The sequence below is a fragment of the Ovis aries genome, chromosome 3 (assembly GCF_016772045.2).
Source record: "Ovis aries strain OAR_USU_Benz2616 breed Rambouillet chromosome 3, ARS-UI_Ramb_v3.0, whole genome shotgun sequence".
In the NCBI taxonomy this organism is placed as follows: Eukaryota; Metazoa; Chordata; class Mammalia; order Artiodactyla; family Bovidae; genus Ovis; species Ovis aries.
Window position 1 is genome coordinate 40,025,431 of NC_056056.1, and position 22,275 is coordinate 40,047,705.

General features: G+C 38.8%; 1 protein-coding gene and 1 long non-coding RNA gene across 2 annotated transcripts in view; one reads left to right on the forward strand and one right to left on the reverse strand.

Annotated features, from left to right (window-relative positions):
• CNRIP1 (cannabinoid receptor interacting protein 1) overlaps nt 1-22,275 on the forward strand; it is a 23,765-nt gene continuing 1,490 nt past the window's right edge. The window contains exons 1-2 of the mRNA XM_004005824.6: nt 1-516; nt 2,589-2,739. Of these exons, the coding sequence (XP_004005873.1) occupies nt 338-516; nt 2,589-2,739 (330 nt within the window). The 5' untranslated portion in view covers nt 1-337. The remainder of the gene's footprint in view (nt 517-2,588; nt 2,740-22,275) is intronic.
• LOC132659388 (uncharacterized) overlaps nt 6,489-22,275 on the reverse strand; it is a 38,223-nt gene continuing 22,436 nt past the window's right edge. Inside the window, exon 2 of the long non-coding RNA XR_009599808.1 lies at nt 6,489-20,799. This is a non-coding gene — a long non-coding RNA (uncharacterized LOC132659388). The remainder of the gene's footprint in view (nt 20,800-22,275) is intronic.

A 22,275-nucleotide genomic window follows, 5' to 3' on the forward strand; every position in this document is an offset into this window, starting at 1 on the left:
GCGCGGATCTGCCCGCGGCCTGCGGGCCGGAGTGAGCCCCATGGGTGCGCGGAGCGCGCGGCTCGGGGAGTGGGGGATGCGGGAGCACCGGGCCTCGGAGCTGTCCCTGGGGCCCGCTTCTTCGCCAAGGGGGGCTGGGGACCACAGCTTGCGGAGCTGCTCCTGGGAAGCCGGGGCTGACGGCCGCGACGGCTCGGGCTCCTAGCGGCAGCCTCCGCTCCGCCGCCTCCCTCTCCCTCCCCGCGCTTCCTCTCCGCCCACCGCGCTCCAGCCGCCCGGTCGCCGCCGGCTCAGTCCTCCGCCCCCCTGGAGCCGCCGCGCCCGCCCGCGCCCAGCCATGGGAGACCTGCCGGGCCTCGTGCGCCTCTCCATCGCCCTGCGCATCCAGCCGAACGACGGCCCGGTTTTCTACAAGGTGGACGGGCAGCGCTTCGGCCAGAACCGCACCATCAAGCTGCTCACGGGCTCCTCCTACAAGGTGGAGGTGAAGATTAAGCCCACCACGCTGCAGGTCGAGTGAGTGCGGGCGCGCGCCGCGGCTGACCGGCCCGGCTTGGGATACGCTGGGTGGAACGAGGCCCCCGGGACAGCCAGAGCCTCTTCCGGGCACCTCTTGCCTCTCACCTCGCCCGGAGGGCCCAGGAGGTTTTGTTGGGGGGAGATATGAGGTCAGCTGTCTGCTCCCTAAGTCATCTCCGCTCTTCTCGCTTCCCTCCACGCCTGAAGGGTGAGGTGTTTAAAACTGCAACTGGAAACCAGGGGATTGGGGGCTTTTTCTTGTAAATTTCTCATCCCTTCTGTCCAGCCACTGATGCGGACCCTCAGGCGGCCGGGGTGGGGCGGAGGGGAAAAGCTCGCCTTGGGCTTCACCTGCCGCAATTCTGGTTCATCTCCGCCGGGTTCTGCGAGACTGAAGGAGGGAGAAAGGCTGAGTAATGAGGTATAAAATTGGGGGTGGATGATTATTGGGGCTTCTTAAGGATGCTTGCCGCTCATCCATCAGCCATTATGAGCCTGGAATCCCGGGGCTGGAAGAGCAAGACGGAGGGCAGCCTTCCCCGCTTAGGCCTAGTTTCCCTTGCCTGGTGTGTTTCTTTTTCTCCTGAATTGTCTGTTCAGCCTGGTGATGGGATTAGCAGCATCCTTACAACAAAAGGATGGTGGTGTGTGTGTATCTGTTTGTGTGTGTGTGTGTGTGTGTGTGTGTGTGTGTGTGTGTGTGTGTGTGTGTGTGGCAGAAACTATCTCGTCTCTGCTGTCAGAGGTTAATGTATCCAGTAAACCTCTGGCTAGAAAGTCAGTGTAGAAGAGTGCAGGAACGGGGAAGTATCCTTTACCATAAGAGGTGGAGTCCTTTACCTCTCAGCTTCTACCTAAGCAGGGTGTGAAGTCTAGTGTGGAAAGAGGAAAGAAACCACCCTGTATTTTATCTACTACCATTTGCTGCGTTCAGAAGGTGGGGTGGAGAGGGCTGATAGGTTAAGTCTCCCGCAGTTGACCTTAATTCAACAAAGTTGTATCGGCCTTCTAGGTGCCAGGCTCCAGTTGAAAGATCTAGAATCAAACCTGGGTTGCTTCTGATGCTCTTGGTCTGTTTACTTGTCAGCATCCCCAACAGCTCCAAGCATCCATTATCCTCACATTTCCAGGTGTTCTGTGCATCTAGATACGATCTAGACTTTTCCTTTCCCTTTTTTCCTGGCAAACCCTTCTACCAAGTTACCTAGTCTAGTTCCCTCAGGATAGTTCTCTATTTTTCAAGTTAATCTAAAAACAAATTTGTGTTAATGATAAAACTTTTTTTTCCTGTTATACTTTAATTTTTTCAAAGTGCTTCAATGCCCTAACCAGTGGTTCTCAAACCTGAGTGTACATGAGAAATCACCTGGAGGGCTCTTTAAAACACAGATGACTGAACCTCACCTTAAGTAGATGTAGTAAACTCTACCACTAGAGTGGAGCTTAAGAATTTGCTTTCTGATAGGTTGGCAGGTGATACTGACATTGCTGGTCCAGGGATGACACTTCAAGAACCATTACCCTAACATGAGGAAATGATGCAGTGAGAATTTTTGGTATATGCCTGGCTTGAGGAAGTGTACCCCCCAAATCATGGGACCCCTAATGTTCTGTTGTTGGAACAGAAAAAAAATTATTAGAGAACTTGTTCAGTGGTTTTGAATTCTTCCTGTGCATTAGAATCACCTCTGCAATGTTAAAATTAATTTACAAATGCCCAAACCACACCCCAAGCCAAGTGTTTGAGATAGGCTGGGTATAGCTAGGTTTTTTAAAGTTCCACGGATGACAAACTAAGAGGAAGACCATTGACAGAATCTGACTTACCCTTGTACAAGTATTCTGGTGAGAATACTCATGTCAATCCAGAGAGATTAAGCAGTTGATCTAGGTCCACATGACTGGTTAGTTGGGAAAGACAAGCTCCCTAAAGTTTCAGAACTTTCTGTCACACCACAGTGTCTCTGTTAGCCAACCCTGTATGGTTTCTGCCCAGGGTTATGGTCCAGACCAGGACAGGGTGCTTAAGCTAATTTCTACCGTATATGATCAACTCAAGTCCATTGCAGGAACATTTCCATTGGTGGTGTGGTTGTCCCACTGGAACTGAAGTCTAAAGAGCCCGATGGGGACAGGATCGTATATACGGGAACATATGACACAGAAGGTGTGGCCCCAACCAAGAGCGGAGAACGGCAGCCCATCCAGATCACCATGCCGGTAAGGTCTACTTGGGAGTGTTGGGGTATGATGCCAAAGCAAACGGAAACCATGTAAAAGATAATAATCACGATTTTCCCTTAAGAAAGGATATAAAATCAAATACTATGAAATGTTATATCAGCTCATAATTTCATATATTCGTTCATAATGTCCCACTTGTTGTTGTGTTAGTCTCTAAGTCATGTCCAATTTTTTGTGACCCCATGGACTATAGCCTTCCAGGTTCCTCTGTCTATAGGATTTCCCAGACAAGAATACTGGAGTAGGTTGCCATTTCCTTCGCCAGAGGTTCTTCCCAACCCAAGGATCAAACCCACATCTCCTGCATTGGCAGGCAGATTCTTTACCACTGAGCCACCTGGGAAGCCCAGTGTCTCAGTACAGTTAATTAAATAATCCATGCTTCTCCAATGATCTGTTTTATAGTAATTTCTTTGTGGCAAAAGTTCAATTCTCTCCCTACATTTTTGTTATCTGTTCCATCGGTCTGCCTGTACTTATACCACTACTGCACTGTTTTTACAGAACGTGTTTGTATATTTTATAATTGGCCACTTTACTAAACTTGCTTACTAAAATTCTTCATTCAGTGATCTTGGATTTTTCAGGTAGACAGTCATAATCATTAATTCATATAATAGTGTCATTTTCTGGGTTTTTTCCCTGCCCTTATTTCATTGGCTAATGTTTCTAGAATAATGTTTTCCACTAATAGTGATAATCCTTATCTCCAATGTTTCACTATTAGATGTACTATTGGCTTCAAATATTTATCTTGTTAAAGCATCCTTTTTCTGGTTCATTAAGAGATAATTGGGAGATGTGTTGAATTTCATTTCACTCCTTTATCCATCCATCTATGGAAATAATTTGAAATACTAAACATCTCTTCATATCTTAAAAGAAACCCTACTTAATGTCACTTATTTTTAATATGTTGTTACATTGAAAATGCTAATATTTAAGGGTTCTAATTTTTAATTTTATTATTTTTTTGTTTGGCTGATTTATCAGCGAATATGTAAAGACTTCTTCTATATATCAGGCATTGGGAGAAGAGTGGTGAACAGAATAGATATCCCTGGCTTCATAGGGCTTCTAATCTAGAGGAGGAAAACATACTTTATACAAGATTATCAATAATAAAATGAATAATTATTATTGTACAAAATGTACTAAAAGAGTAGTGGTACCCTTGGGACATATAGCAGGGGTCTTAGTCTAGCCCAAGATTTAAGGGATGGCTTTCTTAAGAGCTGAGAGAAGAGGGAACACTTGAGGAAAAAGGAGCTACAAAGATCAACAGCTGGAGGAGAGCAATAAATGTGTTTCAAGGAGTGAGTAGCTCAGCATAGCTTGAGCAGACAGTGAGGTTGAGACTGATTTAAAATTAAGATGGATTTAACCCAACATTGTCAGAGAAGGCAATGGCAACCCACTCCAGTACTCTTGCCTGGCAAATCCCATGGATGGAGGAGCCTGGTAGGCTGCAGTCCATGGGGTTGCCAGTTGGACACGACTGAGAGACTTCACTTTCACTTTTCACTTTCACGCATTGGAGAAGGAAATGGCAACCCACTCCAGTGTCCTTGCCTGGAGAATCCCAGGGACAGGGGAGCCTGGTGGGCTGCCGTCTCTGGGGTCACACAGAGTCGGACACGACTGAAGCGACTTAGAAGCAGCAGCAGCAGCAACCCAACATTGTAAATCAACTATATTCCAATAAAAAAAATTTTTTTAAAGATTAAACTGGAGAGGTAAATAGAGCTTAGATGTTACAGGGCCTGCTTATTGAATTTATCTTCATGCCTCTGGGAATCCATTGAAGGTTTGTAAGTCAACTTTGGTATGCAATTTACATACAGATTGTATGTAAATATATTCACCAGGCTAGATTACTGGAGTGGGTAGCCTTTGCCATCTCCAGGGGATCTTCCCAACCCTGGGATCAAACCCAGGTCTCCCACATTGCAGGCAGATTCTTTACCAGCTGAGCCACAAGGGAAGCGCAAATATATTAATACACCAATTTTTTTTTTTAGTTTTTTATTTTTTAAATTTTAATATCTTTAATTCTTACATGCGTGAATACACCAATTTAAGGTGTACAGTAACATAGATTTTGACTAGTGTATAATCACCACCCCAGTAAAAATATAGAACATTTCTGGTCATCCTGAAAATTTCCTCCACGCCTACCTGTAGTCAATGCCCCCAGTCTTAGCCACTCTGAGCTTTTTGTCTCAATAACAGTTCTAATGGTTCTAGAATTTCATGTAAATAGAATCATAGCATTGTGCCTGATTTCCTTCACTTAGCATTATGTTGTAGTATAATGTTTTTGTTTAAGTCGTTGGTTCCTTTTGTTACTGAGTGGTATTTCATGGTAAGGATATACAAGAGTTTATTTATCCCTTTACCAATAAATGAACAGCTGGGTTGTTTGCAGCCTTTGGAGTTATAAATAAAATTGTTATGAATATTTGAGTATGACTCTTAAAGTGAACATGTTTTCGTTTCTCTTGAGTAAATACCTAAGAGGAGATTTAACAAATCACATGGTAAGTATACGTTTAACCATATGAGAAATATCCTGATTGTTGTACCATTTCATATTTTTACCAGCAATGTATAAGAATTCTAGTTACTTTACATACTTAATTATATCAGTCTTTTAAGTTTAGAAATGCAAAAGACCTACAAGAGCTAAAACATTTTATTTCATGATCTATATTTTAGTCTTTAAATTGGATAGCCTAAATCTTTCAGCTTTGTTTATTCAAAGTCATTTTGACTATTCTAGGCCCTGGGCATTGTTATATAGATTTTAGCATGAACTTGTCAGTTCATCCTCCAATTCTCCAAGAACTGGAATATTAACTGGGTTTGCAAATTGGGCAGTTTGGAAAGATTTGACACTTTAATATTGAGTCTTGTGATACATGAATATGTCTGCTTATTTAGGTCTTCTTTAATTTCTCTCTATAATGCATTACAGTGTTTCCTGTACAGATTTTATACGTATGTTGTTAAATTTTTCATTACGTATTTCATACTTAAACACTATTATATATGGTGGTTTACTATTTATAGAAATAAAATTGATTTTTTTTCTATATTCATCTTGAATTCTGAGGCCTTGCTAATCTCACTTATTAATCCTAATAGTTATTTGGGATTTTTTTTTTTTTTGTAGAACACTTAAGCTTTTCCATGTTTGATATAATGTCTTCTGCAAAGAAAAAGTTTTTCTTCTTCTTTTTCAATTCATATTCCTTTTATTTCTGTCTTGATGGCAATGCCTAGGACTTCCAGTCTGATGCTAAGCAGAACTGATGAGAGTGGACATCTTTGTTCCCCTAATCTCAGGAAGAAAGCATTCAGTCTTTCAACACTAAGTACGATGTTAGCTGTAGGGTTTTTTATTAAATGTGTGTTATCAGGTTAATGAAGTTCCCTTCTATCACTAATTTACTGAAATTTTACTGAGAGGTTTAAAAAAATATGAATGTGTCATATGTTTTCAAAGATTCTTTCTTTACCTCCTGGGATGATCATATAATGTCTTCTTTATTCTCTAGTAGATTTTATTGTTTATTCAATGTTGAAACAACTTTGAGTTATTGAATACTAGGATAAATACCAATTGGTCAATGGTATGTTCCCTGTATATATAACTGGATTTGATTCATTAACATTTTATTGAGGATTTTACATCTGTGTTCCTGAGAAATATTAGTCTGTGGTTTTCTTTTTTGTATTGTCATTGTCTAGTTTTGGTATCAGAATAATAATAAAATTATTTGAAAGTTGTTCACTCTTCTGTTTTCTGGAAGAGTTTATATTATTATTATTAAAATATCATTTTATTTAATGTTGGATAGAATTCACCAATAAAGGTATGCATTTAATTTTGTTTAAAGGTTTTTAGTTACAAATTCACCTTCCTTCTTTGATAACGGGCTATTCAGGTTTTATTTCTTGAGTTAATTTTTGTAATTTGTCTTTGATATCATTCATTTATTTCAACTAAATTGTCAAATTTGTTTGCACAAAATTGTTGGTAATAATCCTCCACCATCCTTTGATGTGTTAGGATCTCTAATAATGTCCACTTATTTTTTCTGTTTATAATTTTCCATTCCTCCCTTATCCCCAACCAGTCTAGCTAGAGATTTACCAATTTTATTGGCTTTTTCAAAAACCCAGCTTTGTTTTCACATGCTTCACTGACCCATTTTTCTGTTTCATTGATTTCCAATCCTATCTGAATTATCTCTTTCTTTTGCCTGCATTAAAACATTTTAATTTAGGTTATACACACAGAGATAGAATTTGAGTGTATAAGTTAATGTTCTTACCAAATTTGAGTTATTTTTAATTTTTATTTTGCCTCAAATTCTTTCCAACTTTATTCTCTCCCTTTGTAGTGCTTCAATTACACATTGGACAGTTTGGTATTAGCCTACAGGTCTTTACTTTATGGATCTCCAAATTAGACAATTCCTATTGATGTATACTCAAGTTCACTGTTTTTGTCATCTGCCCCAATTTACTCATGCTTGTTTTCTGATTTTTTTTTCTATCATTATATTTTTCAGCTCTAGAATGTTTATCTGTATTTTCTATAGTTTCCATTTCTCAAGGTTCCTTATCTGTTTGCCCATTTTGACCATATACCCCTTTACCTCTTTGAGCAGATTTATAATTGCTTGTCTGAAATATTTATTTGGTAAATCTAGTATCTAGTCCCATTTAGAGCTGGAATGACTTTTTTCCTGAATATGGGTCATGCTTTCCTCTGTTGTTACTTGTTTGATAATATTTGATTAGAAACTAAATGTTATAGATGGTATATTGTTGATTTTAGTTTATTTTATTCTTCTGAGGATTATTCTATTTTTGCGGTACATTCCGGGACTGAAGCTGCAAATGCTAGCTTTCCAGCAGGATAGCAGCTGAAATCTCTGCTGAGTGGAGTTTAGCAGTCAGCTAAGGAACTGGACAGTTTATACTATGAGTTTGGTATCCATCCACCCTCAGGTTCCTCTAAATTTCCTGTTTCTCTGCCAGTCCTGAGCCCTTTGCTTTGGTACTTTCAAGCCACTAAGGCTTCAACTTCTCAGGTTTAGGAATGCATTCAATTAAAAAAAACAAAAAACAAACAAACAAAAAAAACCAGCAGCAAACTTCCAAATCTTTTTCAGCATAACTTTCTCTTTCAAGAATTGACGCTTCCCTTAGTTGAAATCAACCCTGCCAACACCCTGATCTGGGACATCTGAGGAGCCTGGCATCCTCTAGCCCATGGGGTCGCAGAAGAGTCAGACACGACTTAGCGACTAAACCGCCACCAACCTCTTGAACTATGAAACAATACATTTCTGTTGTTTGGTGGGGGAAATAGACTCTTTACTGGTTGGTCTGTTTTTTCAAGCAGGAAGAGCCCCCTCCCAGCAGCCTATACATGGCGATTAGCCTGTAGAATTATGGCATAACCACAGTCAGATTTGGGGTCTCACCTCTTCTACAGCTCTCTTGCTTCCAGGATTTTCTCCTAAATTTCCAGCTGCTCTTCCAGCCCAGGACACTCTTCTCCCTTTTCCAGTGGATAAAACTGTGGTTTCCTTCTGCCAGAACTGCCTGTGATTGGGGAGCACCCTCAGGCAAAAAACCACAGGGACAGTTCTTAATTGTTAGAATTAAGATCCTTCAAGAGTAACTGATTTCTGTCTTGCTTTCAGTTGCTTTTTAAAGGCATCAAATAGCTTTTGTTTACATTTTGTCAGTTTCTTACAAACTTATATCTTTGTAAGTTTCATCTAACAGTTCCACTCCACTATTACCACCATTTTAAAAAACATTTCAATGTAGGACTTCCATTTCCTGGTAACGGTGATAAGATTTGCCAGTTGTTAAAAATCAGTCTAGTAGCAATGTGTAGATTAGAAGGGGAAATGTGCAAAGGACTTCACAGTTTAAGTTGAGGTGTTAGAATTAATAGCTTTGTAAAATGAATTGGGCACATTTTCATAGTTTGTGCTCTGAAACTGTCTACATGGTATATGATTTAGCTGTTATTTGAAAGTCTGACAGAATTTCCCCATAAAAGACAGGATCCAAAGTAAAGATATTTGGAAAGAATATCCATAACTTTCGACTTAGTCCATAAGTTTGCCTTTGGAGAGGCTTTGAATGTTTTATTGAGTCCGTTTTAGTTGGTTTTCTGAGAAAACCATCCATTTCTACAGAAACACATTTTAAAAGGTATTTTAGACTTCTAAAAAAATATTTGAAGATCACATATCCAGTAAAAGACTGGTGGATCAAAATAAATTTCTTTTGTATCAAAGAAGTGTCCTTCTAGTGTATCAAGAATAGCATATGTATCGATAATTAGAGTTAAAGGAATGATTAACTGGAAGCAGAATTGCAATTGCTTATCAGAATTTTATTTTTATTTTTTTAAATTTTATTGAAGTTTAGTTGATTTACAGTGTGGTGTTAATTTCTTCTGTACAGCTAAGTTCAGTTCAGTTCAGTTCAGTCGCTCAGTCGTGTCCGACTCTGAGACCCCATGAATCGCAGCATGCCAGATACTCAGTCATATATGTTTATATTTTCCAGAAAATCTTGGAAAATCCCGGAAGACTATATATATATAGTCTTTTCACAGTCTTTTCCATTATGGTTTGTCATAAAATATTGAACATAGTTCCCTGTGCTATACAGTATGACCTTGTTGTTGTTTTTCTATCCTATATATAATAGTTTGCTTCTGCTAATCCCAAACTTCCTTTCCCTTCCCCCCCCACTCTCTCTCCCGCTTGGCAACCACCAGCGTGTTGTCTATATCTGTGAGTCTGTTTTTGTTTCATAGATATGTTGATTTGTATAGTATTTTAGATTCCACATGTAACTGATCTCATATGGTATTTGTATTTTTCCTTCTGACTTACTTTGCTTAGTATGATAATCTCTAGGTCTATCCAGGTTGCTGCAAATGGCATTATTGCATTCTTTTTGATAGCTGAGTAATATCCATTGTATGTGTGCACCACATCTTCTTTATCCATTCATCTGTCAAAGGACATTTAGGTTGTTTCCATGTCTTGGCTAAATGGTGCTGCTTGAACATAGGGATGCATGTATCTTTTAAAACTTTACTTTTGTCTGGGCATATGCCCAGGAGTGGGATTGCTGAATCATATGGCAACTCTATATTTAGTTTTTTGGGGGAAACTCCATACTGTTTTCCATAGTGTCTGCACCAATTTACATTCCCACCAATGGTGTACGGATCTCTGCCCCCTGTCCAGCATTTGTTATTTGTAGACCTTTTAATGATAGCCGTTCTGACTGGAGTGAGGTGGTACCTCATTGTAGTTTTGATTTGCATTTCTCTAATAGTGATGTTGAGCATCTTTTCATATGCCTATTGGCCATCTATCAGAATTCGAATGAGAGCTCAAAAGGCCGGTGGGCTGACTTTAAGTTGTTCATTCTTTCACTGAACTGGTACCGAGCACTGGGTCAGGAACGGAGGCAGTCACAGTAGATGAGACTGTGTCCCGTTCCAGGTGGTCACAGGACAGGAGAGGAGACCTCCCCTCCCCACCTTCTCCCTGGAGCCAGTATGGGCTGAGGGGAGCAGGGCTATAACTCCCTCCGGTTTTAAAATGGTGTGAGTCACACTGCTTTTGCTGTAAGTGTAAAAAGAACACTAGGGAGAACGATTAACAAACAATTTAGAACTTGGTTAAAACCTTAATTGGATTTGTAAACTAAGAACATCTACATTATTTTGAATGAGACTGAAACACGGTATTTTTTTTAACATGAGTATAATTTAAACATATCCATATCACAAATCATACTGTGATTTTATTACTCACATAAGTCTGGATTGCCTATCTAGGTACCTCCTAAAAGGCTGGGGAGCTTTTACGTTACTCAATGCCTTTAGGATGTGTTGTGGGGAAAAGAATCTCTATGCTCTAACTCCAGAATCCTGAGTGCCATCTGTAAAGCCTGGATTCTTCCATATAATTTCCACTCTAGAAGAAGCAGGTGACTGATAGTTGAGCGTTCCAGCAGTGATCACATAGCGTTAGGTTTGAGCATTGGCCATGCATTTGTGGTTTATTTGTAGTAGGCTGATTCTCAGGAAAACAATGGAAATTAGAGGTTTTCTTATTATGTCAGCAGCTCTGGTATTAAATTCAAATGTTCATTCTAGTGGTGAAGCTTTCAGCTAGTTTCATCATTATCCTGTGACATTTTTAAGTTACCATTATTATGACTCAAATTTTAAAAAGTGTAGACATAACGTATTCTCACAGGCAACACCAAAACCTTGAATTATCCAGGTAAATACAGTCAGTTAAGCAGCAAATTCCTGGATTATTAAATTTATATACTTTATCAAGGGAAACATCAGTGGTGTGGGTGCCTGAGGAAACCTCTAGAATGTCAGAATTAAAACTGGAAGTTCTGAAGGTATTAGGATGCCATCTTCTTCTATAATTAGCTGTGTGTTAGCCCCTCAGTTGTGTCCGACTCTTTGAAACACCGTGGACTGTAGTCTGCCAAGTTCCTCTATCCATGGGATTCTCCGGGCAAGAATACTGGAGTGGGTTGCCATTCCCTTCTCCAGGAGATCTTCTTGACCCAGGTATTCTGCATTACAGACAATTCTCTATCATCTGAGCCATGAGGGAAGCCCCATAATTAACTGTGATCCCAGGCAGTGGGATCCCAGGCTTAACTCAGTGGGCCTGTTTCTTTAATACAAATAGATGGATTCTACTCTTTGATCACTAAGACCACTGTCAGCCCTAACATAGTATAAAAATTATAAACTTACCCTTAGGGTATGATACTAGTTATTTGCTGAAGTCAGATTCTCAAATACTGTCATTTAGGATGACACCAACTAGGACTGAAATCCAACAAATCCATATAGGATTCCTTTCTGGTTGGGTACAGGCATGCCGAGAAGTATGGCAATGCATCCCAGCATCTCAAGGGATTTGCATGTTTCTTTAAAAAAACTGAAATATCAAGATAAGATTCAGAAGTGTGAGCAAACTTTTAAAGCACCAGTAATCCCTACATTTTTATTTGGTTCATTTTCAGATTAACTCCCACATAAATACATTCTATAGTTGCAATCATTTTTAATATATATTGTCCAACTTTCTACATATTTTTAAAATTTTAATGGTAATATAAGACTGTATCACAATGTATCATGATTAGACTTACCCAGATATTAGATATATTGATTGTCCCATCATAAAAAGTGCTATAATGTAAAATTTTATATATGTATATACATATATACATATATATCCATGTCAATCTGAGTAAAAATATTTGGTCAAAAGAACTGAATCTTTAAGGCTCTTCTCCAGTATAGCATTTTGGTATTTGTTTTTTAAGTTGTACATACTATTTTACAATGTTGCTAGCAATGAAGAAACCTACTGACTTTGTTATAATTATGACATCACTGAGAATTACTTCAAATGTAATAGATTTTCTAGTTTACTTTTCACTATCACAAGAATGAACATTTCTACATGTCAATTTAATTTTGTTTCTTCTGTAGATTGTTCTTTCATGTTTTGTCAATGCTTCTGTTGGAAATTATTTTTTTAAATCACAGACTCCTAATAAAAAAAAATCTGTCATATCCATCCTATTTCTCTTTTGCTCTATTTTATTTTCCATTGTGTCAAAATACAATTACACTAAAATTTTTCATTTTATTATGATTTTTTCTTTTAAAATGAAGATGGTTATTTCTTCATAGTCGACAGCCTATTTTGGCTTCCCCATAATTTTAGATTTTATGTGATTTAACTTTCCTCTAATTCTAACTTCATTTATGTTTATATTGTACATCATTTCCAAAAGATTTAAAATGGTATTTCACATTTTATGAGTCTAAGCAGTAAAGCCTAGGTCCTTAAATATAATTTCTACTCTAGAAGAAGCAGGTGATTGATTGTTCCAACAATGACCATACAGCTTTTGGTTTGTGCATTGGCCTTGCATCTGTATTTTATCAGTGATAGGCTGATTCAATTACAGTTGAAATTAGAATTATTATTAACTGAAATTAGAAGTTTTCCTGATCAAGTAAGCAGCTGAAATGTTAAGTGAAAATTTCATTTTAGTGATGAAAGCCTTGCATGTGCTTTAACACTATCCTATGACAAAACTTTGGTCAAGCTTAAATATTATACATTGCTGACACAACCACTTGCACAATAAGGAAGTCTTGAGATGTCTAGGTAAAGTCAATTAATCAAGTAGGTGAAGCTAGCAAGGAAAGCTGAATTAAAGGTACACCAGAACAACTTCTTACAAGTCTAAGGTTACCTCAAGATAGTTTCTCAGATTTTTAAATGCTGGATAAATGATGCTAGGATAATTGGCTATTTGGGAGGCTCTGTTCTTCTTTCCTGATGCCTTTCCTTCTTTCCTGATCAAAAAATATTTCAGATGGATTATGAGATTATCTCTAAAGCATCAACTTTGTAAAAAAAAAATCAAAATGAAAAGAATGTATCTAAACCTAAAAGAAATGGAAGAAATCCAAAGATTAAAAATGGAAAACTCTGATTACATAAATGTAGATTTCCTGTTAAACATTGTAAACAAAGGTAATTAAAGTTTCCTTAAAAGGCAAATGATACTTGGTGACACGTGAAAAGCTTGTTTATAACATGGATGGTTGAGCATTGTTGCCTCGATTTACCACTGCCCGTGCAGACAATGCTGCAGCCCTGAAGCTGAACTCAGGATGTTATCAAATGCCATCTGACTTAGATTAGTGGCAGTGATCTCTTCGTTCACATAATTCCAGAGGCCCTGGCACAGGGAATCAATGAATGATACCCAATTCTGAGGGCTTCCCTGACAGCTCAGTGGTAAAGAACCTGCCTGTACAGGAGGAACCTCTGTACAGAGGGGATGTGGGTTCCATCCCTGGGTGGGGAAGATCCCCTAGAGAAGGAAATGGAGCCCACTCCAGTATTATTGCCTGGGAAATCCCACAGACAGAGGAGCCTGATGGAGGGCTATAGTCCGTGGAGTCACAAAAGAGTTGGGCACGGCTTAGTGACTAAACAACAACACGCAACTCTAAAAGCCTCCACCCCCATTTCAAAGAGTATTGCTGACTTGAATCTATGGGACTAATCCTCCACTTAGTCCCTTCAAGGAGAGAGCTCAAAGGGAGAGTCTGTCTGCATTATGATAGTCATCACATTAGTCCCCTTTTGTTTGGCCTCTTAGACAGGAGCTGGGGATAGTTTGGAGGAATGAGGCAAGCAGTGCATGAGCTTGTTGTGAACCTGTGTTGTGCCGGAAGGTAGCCTTATCCATGCGTTCCCAAATGTAAAATGTGTTCCTCATGTCAACTCTTTCTAATATTTTGGCACAATCTGTTGCTTCATATATAAAGAATTCTTAGAAACCAGTAAGGAAGAGAACCTTACTGGGCATAGGAAGTTGAAAGAGAAGGACATGGGAAATTGAAAAATAAGCAAAAAATAATAGGCTAAAGGAATGTAAATCATCAATAAATATTAAAAATGACAATTTCACTATTGATAAATATGTATATATATAAATAATACAAGGCGAATTTTCACCCACAAAATTGGCCAAATAGTAGAAACACTACTACTAATTCAATGCTAGTGTATTTCTTTATGAAATATGATTTACTCTAAATTGATTTGGGGTCCTGCAAACTTGCTGAATTTGCTTGTTAATTGCTTCAGTTTTTGCACACATATTTTTATCGTGAATTGAAAGTTTTGTTTTCCTTTTTCCCCCTCTTGCCTTAAGATACTGACTTAGGGCCACTAATACAATGCTGAACAGGAATAGAAGCAACTGCTCTCCTTGCCTTATTTCCATCTTATAGAAAAGGACTCTCTTCACTTAACGTTGAAGGTGATGTTAGCTATTGTTTTTTTATTGATGGCCCTTAATCAGACTGAAGACATTTTCTTCTATTCCTAGTTTGCTGAGAGTTTTTATTATATATATGATAATAAAGTATAAGGATGGTAAAAGGTATAAATAAGGATAGTATAAGTATAAATAAGGTATAGTTCAGTTCAGTTCAGTCGCTCAGTCGTGTCCGACTCTTTGTGACCCCATGAATCGCAGCACGCCAGGCCTCCCTGTCCATCACCATCTTCCGGAGTTCACTCAGACTCACATCCATCAAGTCTGTGATGCCATCCAGCCATCTCATCCTCAGTCGTCCCCTTCTCCTCCTGCCCCCAATCCCTCCCAGCATCAGAGTCTTTAATAAGGTATAAGGAAGTTGAATTACCACATGTTCTTTCTGCATTTATTGATATGATTACATAGTGTTTCTCCTTTATTTTGTTAATATGCAGGTTACATAGATTTTCAAATATTGAACCATCCTTGAGTTCTGAAGATAAACCTCCAATGTAATATCCTTATTATGTATTGCTGGATTTGATTTACAAATATTTCAAGCAAATAAAATTATATGTAGGTTTTATGCATAAATCCATGAAGAATTTTTGTCTGCAACTTTCCTTTACCCATAATATCCCAGATTTTGGTATCAGGGTAACAGTGGCTTCACAAAATGAATTGAGAAGTATTCCTTCTTCTGCTACGTAGAATCAGTATTTTCCCCTTAAGTATATGAATTTATCAATGAAGCCACTGAGCCTGAAATTGTCTTCCTGGGAAGAATTTTAATTACAAATTCAGTTTCTTTAGTAGTTAGAGATTTAGTGATAGTTTGTGTCTTTCAAAGAATTTATACATTTGTATACCAAATATATTGGTATATGTTGCTGTTTAGTCTCTAAGTTGTGGCCAACACTTTTGCAACCCAATGGACTGCACCCTGCCAGGCTCCTCAGTCCTTGAGATTTCCTAAGCAAGAATACTGGAGTGGGTTGCCATTGCCTCCTCCCAGGGATCTTCCCAATGCAAGGACTGAACCCATGTCTTGTGCATCAGCAGGCAGATTTTTTACCACTGAGCCACCAGGGAAGCCCATGTTGGTATAACGTTGCTCCTGATCTAAGGATCCCATGTTGTTACCAATATAGGATCAATATTGATAGCATCTTTCATTCCTAATATTGGTAATTTGCTTTCTTTTTCCTGCTCAGTTTTGCTGGGATTTATCAATTTTAAAGACAGTTTTTAAAGAAGATTTTAGTTTCATCAGTTTTTCTTTACTGTTTTTCCTTTTTCTATTTAATTGGTTTCTGCTCTTTATTGCTTTTCTTCCTCTTTCTGCTATACAGCTAAAATTAAAAGAACTGGAAATGTCAGCTTTTGGAGAGAATGTATCAATAGAACAACTGAAAGTCATATTGCTGGTGGGAAAGTAAAATGGCACCATCACTTTGGAAAAGTTTAACAATTTCTTATGAAGTTAAGCATACTTATAAGACTTAGAACTTTTAACCCTATATATTCAGCTAAGAGAAATGGAAAATAAGGCTTTACTAATAAAACTTCAAACAGTACAGGAATAGAGATGTTCGGAATCCGGTAGGAATTGGTAGGTCATACCACAGTTAAAAGTCATAGATGCTTATTTATTCTGAATTTGTTTACTAATGAAGTAACCTCATGTCTCTATCAATACAATAAGTTCATTCTGTGCTCCTAAGTCAGTGAATTTCTGAGTCACTTTATTCTTAATGAATTTCACATGTCACCGGTGAAACTGAGTAGAATGGTGAATGGAGAGAAGTACTCTGGGGATTCTAGGTCATATGGTTGTAAGACCACCACAGAAATTGTTTAAAACAAATTCTTCAGGACTTCCTTGGTGGTACAGTGATTAAATATCTGCCTTCCAATTTAGGAGACATGAGTTCAATCCCCAGTCTGGGAAGATTCCACATGCCATGGGGCAGCTAAGCCCATGTGCTACAGTTACTAACCCCACACTCTAGAGCCCATGAGCCACAACTACCAAACCCACATGACAGCTACCGAGCCGAAGCGCTGCAACCCAGAGCCTTTGTGCCTAGAGCCTTTTCTCTCCAACAGGAGAGGCCACCAGAGTGAGAAGCCCATGTACCGCAGGTAGAGAGTAGCCCCTGCTCTCCACAACCAGGGCAAGCCTGCACAGGGTAACAGAGACCCAGCACAACAGAAAAACAATGTTAATAAGATATTTACTGTTTATTAACAAGTCAAGATTCCTCACTTATTACTGAGGACAACAAATGAGTCTCCTCTCCTTAGAATCCGATGGGCTCCCCTTCACATTGGTGGTCAAATAAAAGTGTACCAAGGCTTGTAACTTCTAAGAAAACTAAAGTAAATAAAATGTCCAGGTCTATAGTAGAGTGTCAGTTTCAGAATACGATAGACTGGGTGGCTTAAACACCAGATATTTATTTCTCACAGTTCTGGAGGCCGGAAATCCAAGATCAAAGTGCTAGAAGACCTGGTGTCTGATGAGAACACTCTTCCTGATTCATAGACAGCTTCTTTCTTACCATGTTCTCACATGAAGGAAGGGAGAAACAGATCACCCCTCTTATGTCTATTTTTATAAGAGCACTAATCCTATTCATGAGGGCTCCATCTTCCCGCCATAATTACTTCTGGAAGATCCCACGTCCAAATACCATCACTGGGGATTTAAGCTTCACCATATGAATTTTGGGGAGATACAGTCAGTCTGTAGTGGCCTCCTAAAACATTCTACACATGACAATTCATAGATGTTCTTCTCATTCAGGGAGAAAAAAAGAAACACTGTTCAGTAGCTTGTAGCTCATTTGCTTGTACACTGGTTATCATTTTCTAGATGAAAATTAGGAAACCTAGGTTCTTGACTTGCTCCTACCACTAGCTGGCTGCACAGTGCTAGAGCAACTCACTTAACCTCTCTGAATTAGTTCTTTCATCCACAAAATGGAGATGTTAAAACCAGTCACAAGACTGAATGAGATTAAGTGATAGTAATTGTGTATTTTAAAAAAGAGAGCTATTAAATGCACAGAATTATACTGTCTAATTGCATCACTGGGGAGCTTGCCTGGGTAGATTTTCCTTGGAAGGCACAGATGGGTTGGGAGAGGGTAGAGAGCTGTGTAGTTGTTTCTGTTCTTCAAAAACAATGTCGGCTTTGAAGCCCCCATCTGTTCTTAGCCAGAACAGAAGAAATCCTGAGTTAGGTAGAAATGGCCAGGAAATAGAGCTCCAGAAGGAAGAATAGAAAGAGCGCTTATGAGAAGTTAAAACAATTAAGATGTGGGAGAGAGGAAAATATATGCCTAGTCAGCAGCAGTTAAGTTTGCTATAACGTGACCTTGAATCCAACATTAATAAAAGAGAAACAAAGTAGAATTTTTAGCTGTGACTTGCTGTCAACATATTTCTGTTTTGGTTTACTGTGTTACTGAGAATTCTTGGATGGAGACTTTCTTAGCTGTAAGGTTACTCAGATGTAAGTGTAGTGCCTTAAGGGCTTTCATTTTTGTTGATTGCCTGTGGTCATAATCATCTTTGTTTGTTTTTGTGACTAACTTTTATTTATATCTATTTCCAAAAAGGCCGCAGTATTGTTTCTCCCACTTACCTAACCTTGTTTCAAGCTGCTCCTGTGAAAGTTTAGTTGGTGTTTATACAATATTTTTATAATTTAATTCAGTTGCACTTAAAATGTACAGTATCCTACATTGGTAAAAAAATAATAGTAAGTCATCTCGGTGATTTGTAAAATGAGATATCAGTTTATTATTACCACTTAAGGATGGTATTATAAACAAAGTTGTAACGTTTTCATTAGGATATATGTATCCTTAAATAGATTTTATTAAATCCCTAGGGTTTGAGGGATATTCGTGTTAATTTTTCAGGGGTGATAGATCCATTTCACCATTTAAAATATTCTTTCTGCTTATAAGAGTAACATATTTATTGCAGAAAATCTAAGTAGAAAGATACAAAAAGTTTACTTTGGGAACTATTGTTAATATTTTTCCATTTCCTTTTCTCTATACATCTTAGTGTATTTGAGCTCATTTTCAGCCATCTTTTTTCTGTTAACATTGTTTTAATCATCTTCTGTCATCATTAAAACTTAATTCCTGGGCTTCCCTGGTGGCTCAGTGGTAAAAAACCCACCTGCCAATGCAGAAGACACAGTTTCAATCCCTGATGCGGAAAGACTCGACATGCCACTGGGCACCTAAGCCCGTGTGCCACAGCTACTGCGCCTGCCCTCTAGAGCCCACCGACCAGAACTACTGAGCCCATGCACTGCAGCTACTGAGCCCCATTCCTCAGAGCACATGCTCGGCAACAAGGAGCCACCGCAGTAAGAAGTTCAAAGCATAGCCCCCACTCACCACAGCTAGAGGAAAGCCTGCACAACAGCAAAGACCCAGCATAGCCAAAGCGAAATAAATAAATAATACACTTTTTAAAAAACCTAAATTTCTGTTTAGTGATTATACATATTCAGAGTACAGATATACCACCATTTTTCATAATACTTTCCTAAAGTTGTAGGCTTAAATTGCTTCTGGTATTTGAAAATGTTTGCTAAGTTGATAGGTGAACAAGATACAAAACTCTGAAAGTTTGTATTTCTTTAATTACTAATAATACTGCTGCTGCTAAGTCGCTTCAGTCGTGTCTGACTCTGTGCGACCCTGTAGACGGCAGCCTGCCAGGCTCCCCCATCCCTGGGATTCTCTAGGCAAGAACACTGGAGTGGGTTGCCATTTCCTTCTCCAATGCATGAAAGTGAAAAGTCAAAGTGAAGTCACTCAGTCTTGTCCGACTCTTATATTTTTCAGAGTTAGCCAATTTTTTTAATGAACTGTTCAGTTTTATCCAAATGTTCTTAGTAGTTCTTAACATATTTTATGTTAAGGCTATTATCTATTTGGTAAAACTTGTAAATACAATTTGGCTTAACATTTTTTCTGATTATAAAAGTAAAAGTTGATCATTAAATCTTTAAAGTGCCAATAAGTACATAGAAGAAAATGAAACTTATTCCATCAGCAATAACGTGTAATTTTTTTTAATGTAATTTATTTATTGGCTGCACTGGGTCTTCGTCGCTACATGCAGGCTTTCTCTAGTTGCGGAGCGTGGGGCCTTCTCTCTAGTTGTGGTGCACGGGTTTCTCATTGCTATGACTTCCCTTGTTGCAGAGCCTAGGTTCTAGGCGCATGGGCTTCAGTAGCTGTGGCCCCCGGCTCAGTCGCTTCTCACAGGCTCTAGAGCACAGGCTCATTAGCTGTGGTATGTGGGCTTAGTTGCTCCACGGCATGTGGGATCTTCCTGGACCAGGGACTGATCCCGTGTCCCTACACTGGCAGGCGGATTCTTAACCACTGGACCACCAGGAAAGTCCATAACATGTATAATTTTAATGACATTAATGCTAGACAGTCTTGTTGGTACTCTGCTTAGTTCAGGTAACAATACAGAATAATAGAAAATTTTATTTAAATATTTACATTTAGAATTGTTACGTAGTATTCCACTATATAGATATGCATTAATTAAGGATGGAAATTTAGTATTCAGTTTTTCACTATTCCGAACACTGTGATGTCAAGATAAATTATAAATGAAATTGCTATACCCAAGTATCTTCACAGCTTTACTTGATACAAATTACCCTTCCAAAAGGCTGTGTAATTCAGTTGCCACTGGCAGGGTTAAGAATACCTGTCTCCTTGTTGCTCATTAAAAATCAATATTTCTAATTTTTAATCAACTTTGTTATATAGCTTACATATAATAAATATACCCATTTTAACTATACTGATTAATGAGTTTTAACAAACACATACATGTGCTCATGTAACCACCACCCCAATCAAGATGTAAAATGTTTCCGTCACCTGCAAAAAGTTGCCTCTGGCACATTTTCATCAATCATCTATCCCCTCTTCCTACCTCAGGTAACCTCCGTAACCACAGATGTTTCCTCTCAGCACAGATTATATTCTGGGGCTTCCCTGATGGCTCAGCAGGTAAAGAATCCACCTGCAGTACAGGACACACAAGAGATGCAGTTTCAATCCCTGAGTCAGGGAGAGCCCCTGGAGTAGGAGCTGGCAACCCACTCCAATATTCTTGCCTGGAAAACTCCATAGACAGAGGAGCCTGGCATTCTATCACTACAGACTATATAGATATACATATATATGTACAAACATATATGGAATCATATATTCTTTGGGGTTTAAATTCTTTTGCTCAGTATGACTTTGAAATCCAACTTTATTGCTTCCTGAATCAGTATGTTCTATTTCATTGTTAAGTAAAAATCCTTTTTATATTAATAGATATACCAAAATGTGTCTATCAGCAGGTAAATGATGGAACATTTGGGTTGATTCCAGTCTAGGGCTTTTGTGAATAAAGCTGCATATTTGTGCACAGATCTTTAAGTTATGACTTTCTAAAAAGAGAGACTTCATTTTCTTAGCTGAGAGAAGATTTGTGGACTCGAGGTACATCATCCACTGTTACAAGTCAAGCGAATTTTCCAAAGGCAAGCCAAACCTTGTTTTGGGATCAGATTAACAAGATGAGGCAATGGTGCAGGATATAATTTTGAAAGCATCTTGGAAAGCTATCTGGGAAGCACCTGATCACCCTCCCCCTGTGGCAGCCGCAAGCAGAAGGCTCCTATTGCTCACTGCCCTCCCCCCTCCATGTCTTCTGGCTCCTGACAAGTCTAAGAACCCTACTAAGTCAGTCCCTGTAACCTCCCATGACAAGGGAGGGTCAGAGGAGAAAATAACAGCAGGCATCATACTACTTAATGCCAGGTCCCCTAAATAGCTCCAGGAGATGGTGGCAGGGTCAGGCTACCCCACAGGCCACTTGAGCCCCTGCCCAGTGGCCTCTAGGGTATTCTGTACCCTCTTCTGAGCTACATGAGAATTGTGTGCTCATGACTCTGGAGAATTCTGTGCAGTGTTTTCAGGGCCTGTCTTCTGGAAGAAGAAGGCAAATTTCTTGAGAGCAAGGAGCATTCCTTATACAAATATTTCTATGTGCAAGGCACACAGTAGGTACTCAACTATGGCTTTGGATAATGTATAATCAAAACCTGAGGCATGGGTATGGCTTATAAACACTCAATAGTACTTGAAAGTTAGCATCTTTAGCAAGCAAATGCTTTCGATAAGATAGGTATTCCTAGAGTTGAAATTAATGATGGGAGGGCAGTTGTATCTTATGTTTAGTCCTGATGTACACACGTTATTTGGTACAACTGTTTTTTGAAACAGAAACCAAAAACAATCATTAAACACCATTCCCTCTCTTCTCTTCCCAATCTCCCTTCTGTGGCAAGCTCTGAAATTCTGAAATTCTGAGTCGTTTCCAGAACTTAAATTTGGGAAACATATACATTTGGGGAGTTATTTTTATTAAAGGCAATATCATAGCAAATGCAATAAGTGTAATGGGAATATGATTTTATAGAGAAATAAATGACTTACAGATAGC